Here is a 9,050-nt window from a genome sequence, read left to right on the forward strand (position 1 = left end):
ACCGAACTAAAATGGTGTTGTTTTATGGTTAAACCACACTGAATCGTTCAGTTGCAGTTTGTGATTATAATTCGACCGATTTAAACCGAACCGGACTGAATTACATTTTTCTAATTTTTTTATCTTTCCATTGATGGAATTTGGTTTGTAATACATAAAAATTCCATTTATGTTCAACTTTGTATTTTGCAAGTTAATATGTTTGCATGATAGTTGATATATGTTGATCTGTTAAGTAATCAAATATGGTGTTTTTGTTACGGTTTGAGCTTCAAACCGATCAGAACCAAATCGCACCTGCCCCTACTATAACCATGTACAAAGGCCTCAACTACATTTATGCAATTATGTTGTTTTAACAACTCCAAAGCAATCTGCCATGATCACAAAGTGAATCATCTTTCTACTCAACTCAATTCCAATATTCCACAATATTAGCTCCCAAATGTGTGCTTCTGCCAATCGGTAATCCTCACCTTGTAAAGCCAAAACATGACTTCTATTAAACCTATCTCTCTCAAATTCTGAGTAGACGATATCAACTCGAGCAAACACACTTTCATCTCATCTTGGGAAACTTCCAGTTCGAGGTCAAAAATGGATAAAAGCCATGTCGTTTTTTGGTCATAACAAGATCAGAAGCATAGATGTATGTCTAAGCTATGTACTCTATTTGTCGAGTTTATTTGGTTATCCATTTGCACTCAGAGTTGCAAAGCCAAGGTCTGGCTATTGGGAATCGATAACACCAAATGAGGACTAGGGACCAACATATGAAAATAATTTGTGATTTTTATTCCTTTTATTTTTTATTTCCATTCAAAATCAAAAAGTCTATTAAGAGTATGTACATGTACGTCGGAAAGTATTAGGTTTAAGATGGTGATGTGTCATTTGGTATAGAATTTTTGTATAACTTTTTGGTGTCTTTAGCATTTTCCCCAGTACCATACAACTTTTTCAAGTCTCAACTCATATAATTTTCAAGTCTCAACTCATATAAAAGCAAAGACATTTCCAAGATTTCGACAATTCAGACCAACTTGGACGTATAACAACAATAAGCATTAAGCCAATAACAAGGTATTGAAAAAAAAAACAAACTACTGCAAGTCTTCAACAAGCCAATAACAAACTGCAACAAGCCAATAACAAAGTAAACAAAATGTTCAAAAGTCCAAAACTTATGAGCAATAGCCTAACCAGCAAACAAACGGTTATTCGGTTTTTTATTTATTTTTTATAATAAGATCTGACCCGAATTCGAACCCGAACTTCTTTAAATGGATCGGGTCCATAAAAAGTTACATTTTTAATACCTCATTCAAGAATAACGGATGAGGATGCGATTCGAACCGGCTTATTCGGGATCGTCTTGGACCAAACCCAAACATGCAGCCCTAATCATTCTATGTTTAAAATTCAAAAATAAACAAGAAAAAAAAAGGATAGAATAAACGAAATTGTAAACGAAATTGAGAATAGAAGAGCGAAAGTGCAAAACGCGCTCCAAACGGAAGGGTTCTGTACCAGTGAGTGAGAGGGTGTGTTAGGGCTTTGAGCTCTCTTAAACCCTTTTCCTAGATTTTCCCTCTCTCATATTCAGAGCGCGCTAGAGAGCTAATGCCATGGCGACCGATCAAAACATGAGCAGCTGGACCGATCTCCTCCACTCCTCCACCAAGCTTCTCGAACAAGCCGCTCCCTCCGCTCAGTTCCCCCCTCTCCAGGTTCTCCTCCTCCTCCTCTCTCTCTTCACTTTTTCCGTTTCCGTTTTTCCGAAGCCGAATTCGGCTCCTCCGGGAACTCAATGTTAGGGTTTCAGCTTAGCCACTGTTCAATTGCGTCTTTAGGTTTTTGTTTAGATTTCGGTGTTGTGAACTCGGACGTAGTTAGTGTTTGCTTCAATCTATCTAGGCCGTTTTTGTGGAATCTGAATTTGATTTTCTGTTTGGTGTTTCAGAGGAATTTGGATCAGTTGGAAACGTTATCAAAGAAGCTCAAGGCCAAAACTCTGCGAAATGAGGCTCCTCAACAGTCCATTGCTGCCACCAGGTACCGGAATGATTCCTGTCACAATTCATAATATACTTCTCAAGTTTACTTTACTTCGCATTGATAGAGCATCTTATGTTGTTGATAATTTTACTTTGCTTCATCGCTTTGCTTACATAGCATAAGGAACTACTAAATTGGTACAGCAAATTGCTTTGGGGTTTGGAGCTGTCTTAAATATGGGAAGTTTCTGCGATTGACTTTAAGCAAGTTTATGTGTTCACATTTCCATTTCAATACATCTCAGGCTTCTTGCTCGTGAGGGTCTGAACGCAGAGCAGCTTGCACGGGACCTCAAGTCTTTTGAATTGAAGGTAATGATACTTTTATGTTCCATTCTTTGTATCAAAGTCCAGCCTCATACCAGTTGATTACTTTTTATCTTCATTCTAAAACCTTGCTTGTTCTTAACTCTCAAGGCATTATGTCAAACAAATACGTAATGAGAGAAGAAAACTAATTAATCGAGCCATGTTCTTCTTTAAAGAATTCATAACACAATTATGTAAAGTTGTGTGTATATATTTGTGTGTGTGTGTGTGATATGAGGGGCTTCTCCATATAGATGATAACAAAAAAGAAGAAGGCAGGTATACCTTGTTTTTATTGATATCATCTCAGCTACTTGTAAATCATGCTTCTCTTGATTTCAGACTCAATCAAGTTCAAAGTTGTAATTTCTATACTTTTACATCTCCTCTTACATATCTTATTTTCTGGGTTATATCTTGAGTGAACAATTGTTTCTTATACTCTGAAATGCATTACAATTTCTTCACCTCTGTCACTTAATTTTTTTTTTTTTTTTTTTTTGCGATCTGTTCCTTTCTTTCTATTCTGAAAGACAACATTTGAAGATGTTTTTCCTGCTGAAGCAACGAGCATCGAAGACTATCTGCAGCAGGTAACTTTTTTTAGCTATGAACTTTTCACTGATGATGTGATTTGATTACTATGCGGCTATGCGCCTCTCAATATTTAGTAGTCTGTCCTCTTTGATCTGCTGAAAGATGATATACGTCATTACTAGCTTTAAGCTGTGTACGGAAGGAAAGGGTTACTTTTAGATATGTTACAATTTACTAGAAGGATTTCTCTCTTCACTTCTTTTATAGATATTTCAGATAATTTAGCTGACTTTTATTAGTAATCTAGTACCATCCACCCCACCCCCCCCCCCCCCCCCCCCCCTCCCCCTCTAATGCCATTCATTTCATTACTTCAAGAGTAAAGGCTTCTATTCTATTTCTGAAAGTATGCATGTCTAGCTTTGAGAAACAATGGAATATATTGCTCCTTTGTAGAGTAGTGGTTGATTATGTTATAGTTGACATCTTTCTTAATTTTGTTTTTTAAATCTATGTATCGTGTGTCAGAGTGAGGCTCCTGAAATTGGATGAAGTTTTGTGAACATCATCATAAGGAGGATAACCTTGGAAGCTTTAATGATTGCTTTATTTTTCATTTCATACAATGCCCTTAGAGACATGCTTTTGACGTCTATATTGATTAATGAGCAAATTCCCTAAAATGCTTTCGTCCGCTTTTCAGATGCATGGTTGTACCACTTTTTTGTTATTGATAATGTTACCTTGACCGTATTATATATAATTTTTCTTCTCTCTTTAGGTCCATGAAATGGCAATGGTTTCAGCTGTTCAGGAAGCTCAGAAGGATAACCTTAGAGGCTTTAATGATCACATGTTAAAAGTTTTGGAGGTTAGTGTAAGAAATGATCTTGGTGTGATGCAATTATCACTGGATTTTACTTTCCATAGATTTATACTATACTGTATATGATCATGTTGAAATTGTATTCCTATCCTTGGTGTAGCATTTGAACTTCTTTCTTCATGTTTAATTTTTATTCTTTATGGATGACATCTAATCTGATTTAGTGTCAAAGGGTAATCCTGTGACCTTCATTATTGTCAAAAAAAGAAAATTGCATAGAGAAGGTAACAAGTAATTGAGACGATCTTGTTTAAAAGTCACAGTTGAGCTTATGGATTTATTCTATTTTCAAGATTCATTGTTGGTGAAATTTGATATTTGGCAGGAGGATTGGCAGATGGAAAAACGTGATTTCCTCCAAAGCTTAAGCCATATTTCAACATTACCCAGGACTAATGTCACTTATACAGTCAGCGCTGGTAGTCGTCCTGGTCAATTAACACCCATAGCTTCCAACCCTCATGGTTCATCCGGTCCATCCAGCATGGAGCTTGTACCCCTAGATAGCAAGCCCATCCATGAGAGAAAAGCCTCTGTTTATGCCGAAATTGTAAAGAATCTCAACAATGCAAGGCAGCGTGGTTTACCATTTAAGGTGAGCTTATTTCTTTTTAGCGTTTTTTTTTCCTAAAATTCTGAAACATATTTCACGCTGAGGGACTTCTGAATTCATATGCTGGAACAGTGTTGAGCTCTTATTTGTGGGCTTTTCCAGGGATGAAAGAAAAAAGAAATTCTCAATTGGATGTTTGAATTGGAAGAACAGCGTAAAATAAAATGCTGTGAACTTGATCCAATTTCCAACACACGAGATATGTGCTGCTTTTTTATGGCATCCACCTTTTTTTGGTGGCTTTGATCTTTTGTGGTTTTTTTCTTTGGCAATTTCTGCAGAAAAGGGATGCTACTGTAGGCTGAGTTTAGATATAATTATGATATATTGCTGATTTTAGATATACTTATGATATATTATTGTTTATTTGTACTTAGCCTGCTACAGCTTTCAAGGGTGCGTATGAAAGTTTAGGCCTTCATGCATCTGGAGGAAAATCAGTGAACATGCAGAAGATATGGCACCTTCTTCAGGTAACTTCTAATCTGCTCATAAAATAAAATGTAATATGTATGATTTATTTTGGGTTGGTGACTGCTATCTGTATAAGATAATCAACTGTTGACTATATCAATCTATTGACAGACATTGCTGAGTGAAGATATGACCATTCAACGAAGTGTTTCAAAAAAGATGTCATTAGTTATCGGTGCAAGGCGCCACCTGGAATGGGGGCATGAAAAATACATCATGGATACAATTCAAAGTCACCCTGCTCAGGTAAAAAATTTTGTGCTGTATATTAGTTGCCTAAATCGTTAACAAATGTGCTAAAATGAGTTCCCTTCACAATGTTTATGTGCTAACTTAATGGCCTATCAACGTTGTGTCTCTATTTCTTGGATCTTTTTAATCTTCAAATGTGTTTTTCCTTACCTGTTTTACTTGTGCAATAATTAGTTTATTTTCTTTGTACTCTTTGCCACTTCTTAATAGTCTTCTCTTCATCACCATGCAGGCTGCCCTTGGAGGGGTTGTTGGAAATTTACAAAGAATTCGCGCCTTCCTTCGGGTTCGTAATCATGTTTAAGTGTTGAGAACTTGCTTGTTGTTACATGATATGCTATCCTTCCAGATCTTTATCTTGCTTGGTATCTATTTTGTTTCTTTGCAGATTCGTTTAAGAGATTATGGAGTTCTAGATTTTGATGCAGTCGATGCACGTAGGCAGCCTCCTGTTGATACCACTTGGCAGCAGGTCTTTAGTTCTTAATTTTTACATGTCTGAAGTTAGATATATAATCTTTAGATACTCATCTTTCAAGTTTCAAAGTATATGTTATATGGGATGGACAATTTCTTAGAAATTTCACCCTCTGGGCTGCCAGGCCATCTTAGAGGAGCAATTCATTCAACTCATAGTTGTGTTCTTTCTATGTGTGCCAGATCTACTTTTGCATGAGGACTGGCTATTATGATGAAGCTAGATCAGTTGCGTTGTCATCTCGTGCTTCAAACCACTTTGCTCCTCTGGTAAATATATTTTCCCTAATTACATGTGCATAAACTACTATATATGGAGTAGCCTTAGTGATCATTTCAGTTTTGGACAGTTAACTGAGTGGATCAATACTGGAGGCATGGTGCCTGCGGAAATTGCAACCGCGGCATCTGAGGAATGCGAGAAAATTCTAAGAATTGGTGATCGTGCTGGTCGACCTGCGTATGACAAGAAAAAGCTGCTACTGTATGCTCTCATATCCGGTTCTCGTAGGCAAATTGACCGCCTGCTACGTGATCTGCCAACTCTTTTCAACACTATAGAGGATTTCTTGTGGTTCAAATTGTCAGCTGTCAGAGACTGCCCAGTTGGAGCTGCCAGCATAGTTATGAATGAGAGCCTGGTACCATACACGTTGGAAGATTTGCAAGCTTACTTGAATAAATTTGAGCCATCATATTATACAAAGAATGGAAAGGACCCTCTGGTATATCCATACATTCTGCTTTTAAGCATCCAATTGATACCAGCTGTCGTATACTTGTCCCAAGAATCTGGAGAGGAGGGATACAACATTGATGCTGCCCACATATCAATCGTGTTAGCAGACCATGGGGTTCTTTCTGAAAGTGCTGGAGCTGTACAAAAGATGGGAGTGATGGATGCGTATGCCGAGGCATCTAGCATCATCAGGCAATATGGATCTGCATATTTCCGTGTTGATAAACTATCAATGGCATTAGAATATTATGCACAGGCTGCTGCTGCAGTTGGTGGTGGCCATTTGTCATGGTCTGGAAGAGGTAATGTGGATCAGCAAAGGCAGAGAAATTTGATGCTGAAGCAGCTACTTACAGAGCTGTTGTTGCGGGATGGTGGGGTATATCTTTTACTTGGTTCAAGAGGTGCTGGCGAAGAAGGTGAACTGAGACGATTTTTGATTGATGCAAAAACAAGACAACAATTTCTGCTTGAAGCTGCTTACCATTGTCAGGAAACTGGGTTGTATGAAAAAGTAATGCTTCTTTCCCTGTCGTCCTTGCTTTCAAAATTTTCAGAAGCTGTATTAAAGTTTTTCTACCTGAGATACTGTTTAGTGGTCTGAAAGAATATATTCTTCCAATCAAGTGTGGCTTTGGTGCCTTTTCTATCTGAAAAAGGTGCTAGTAATACTGGGGTTGTGCTATGTTCATGTTTGGTACAATTGGACTGCATTGAGTTTAAATGATTACAAATTGGACTTCTTGTTTGAGCAACATTGGGACCCCATTGCTTCAAATTTTATTTTATTTTTTCTTGGGGAGGGTTACAATGAAGTATAATATATTTCTTGGTAGCTCAATAGTCACCTTAAAAACCAAGTTGAGTTCATTGTGGAAAGCTTAGTATACTCAACACTTTGATATTGTTTTGATGTTTCATGTATTGTTCCCTCTCATCTTCATGCTGTCATTAATAACTATTCTCTTAGATGCACTAACCTTGTTCGCCTCTCTTTTTATACAGTCCATTGAAATTCAGAAACGAATCGGGGCATTCTCAATGGCATTGGATACCATTAACAAGTGCCTCTCAGAAGCAATCTGTGCCTTCTCACGTGGTAGATCAGATGGGGAGAGCCGAACTGCCAGTCTCATTCATTCCGGAAATGAGATCTTGGAGATGGATAAATATTCTTCTGAAGTCAGGTTTGTTGACACTACCATCTTCTGTTCACATTATTTACTTTGTGTCTTGATGTTAGCTCGTTTGAAGTTTAAATAATGTTTCTGTTTACACTGGTGCTTGAATATTATGTGATGCATGTAATATAAAGAAATGGATAGACCTTCTCACAATGCATGTCTTGCAATCTATGTTTTGACTGTAAAGAGAGAATTGTAATGATTACTGATTCGAAGTAAACCCTATTTCAATATCTGTTTACACTGGTGCTTGAATATTATGAGATGCATGTAATATAAAGAAATGGATAGACCTTCCCACAATGCATGTCTTGTAATCTATGTTTTGACTGTAAAGAGAGAATTGTAATGATTACTGATTCAAAGTAAACCCTATTTCAATATCTGAGTTAGCAACAGACTTCCCCAGGCATATTCATAGAGTTAACAATGTGTTAACAATTTCTGCAGTGTTTACATGGTCATGCTTATTTAGGATAGGATGTGCATTTTGTTTTATGGGTGATATAATAGATTTTCACTCTTATTCTGTATCCGATTTAGCTGATGAAAGCCATTTGAATGTACCATGCAGTCCTCAAGAAAGGGAGAGTGTTTTAGAGCAGCAGACTGTTCTAAGACAACTTGAAGCCATACTGTCGATACATAAGTTGGCAAGACTCGGTCATTATGTTGATGCTTTGAGGGAGGTGGCCCGACTTCAATTCCTTCCTTTAGATCCACGAACACCAGATACTACCACTGATGTGTTCAAGAACCTAAGTCCCCATGTCCAAGCTTGTGTTCCGGACCTCTTGAAAGTTGCACTTGCTTGTCTGGATAACATGGTGGATTCTGATGGATCACTCCGAGCCTTGAGGGCTAAGGTATGCTTTAAAAATTGGTTTCATCATTTATTATTTTGTATACCTATTTTGCATAACTTATATATGTTTGGCCTTTATCTCTTTTATTAGTCAGTTATTTGTTTAATGCAATTTATTTCATTTAATGTGGGTGTTTCATAGAAATCAAGCAACTAAGGTCCTAATCCTGGACTGTTGCTGTATGAAAATTGAGGTGTGATATTAAGGTCTCTTTGTTTTTGTTTTGGTCCGACTGTTGTATGCTTGGTAGTTTGCCATTACTTTTTCTTCAGCTTAATTACTTCGCTCAGACCTTGCCAGTTTGAGCCATGGCTTGGATGAGAGCTGCCATGGTTTCTGATTCTTCTCTCCCAATCTCTCCTAATGTTTAAGCATTTAAGAATTGCCTCAAGTATGGAAAAGGGGGCCTCTACCTGTAGCTTTATTGTTTATTTTTTATTTTTCTGTCTTTTGGGAGTTGGCTAATTCATAGTAGCAAAAAAATAAAAATAAAAATATATATATATATAGAGAACTTTTCTCAGGTGCGGACGTCCGCACCGTTTTATGGTGCGGATTTTCGTCCGTTCGCCACCGTACGACACCGGCGAGGGCGTGCCTCCACCCCCAGCTGACTCCAGTAGCTACCCTGACCACTTTCCATCCCCGGTGAGTCC

The 9,050-nt window shown here is 37.6% G+C and overlaps 1 protein-coding gene across 1 annotated transcript in view; it reads left to right on the forward strand.

The window, feature by feature from the left end:
* The first annotated feature begins 1,583 nt into the window (after window positions 1-1,583).
* Window positions 1,584-9,050, forward strand: part of LOC101308482 (uncharacterized protein At2g41620-like) — an 8,333-nt gene continuing 866 nt past the window's right edge. The window contains exons 1-14 of the mRNA XM_004303597.1: window positions 1,584-1,730; window positions 1,964-2,055; window positions 2,303-2,369; window positions 2,900-2,959; window positions 3,685-3,774; window positions 4,115-4,384; window positions 4,780-4,875; window positions 4,988-5,122; window positions 5,361-5,414; window positions 5,517-5,600; window positions 5,789-5,875; window positions 5,956-6,858; window positions 7,350-7,531; window positions 8,103-8,394. Of these exons, the coding sequence (XP_004303645.1) occupies window positions 1,629-1,730; window positions 1,964-2,055; window positions 2,303-2,369; window positions 2,900-2,959; window positions 3,685-3,774; window positions 4,115-4,384; window positions 4,780-4,875; window positions 4,988-5,122; window positions 5,361-5,414; window positions 5,517-5,600; window positions 5,789-5,875; window positions 5,956-6,858; window positions 7,350-7,531; window positions 8,103-8,394 (2,514 nt within the window). The 5' untranslated portion in view covers window positions 1,584-1,628. The remainder of the gene's footprint in view (window positions 1,731-1,963; window positions 2,056-2,302; window positions 2,370-2,899; window positions 2,960-3,684; window positions 3,775-4,114; window positions 4,385-4,779; window positions 4,876-4,987; window positions 5,123-5,360; window positions 5,415-5,516; window positions 5,601-5,788; window positions 5,876-5,955; window positions 6,859-7,349; window positions 7,532-8,102; window positions 8,395-9,050) is intronic.

The sequence above is a fragment of the Fragaria vesca genome, linkage group LG6, assembly GCF_000184155.1.
Source record: "Fragaria vesca subsp. vesca linkage group LG6, FraVesHawaii_1.0, whole genome shotgun sequence".
Taxonomy (NCBI): domain Eukaryota; kingdom Viridiplantae; phylum Streptophyta; class Magnoliopsida; order Rosales; family Rosaceae; genus Fragaria; species Fragaria vesca.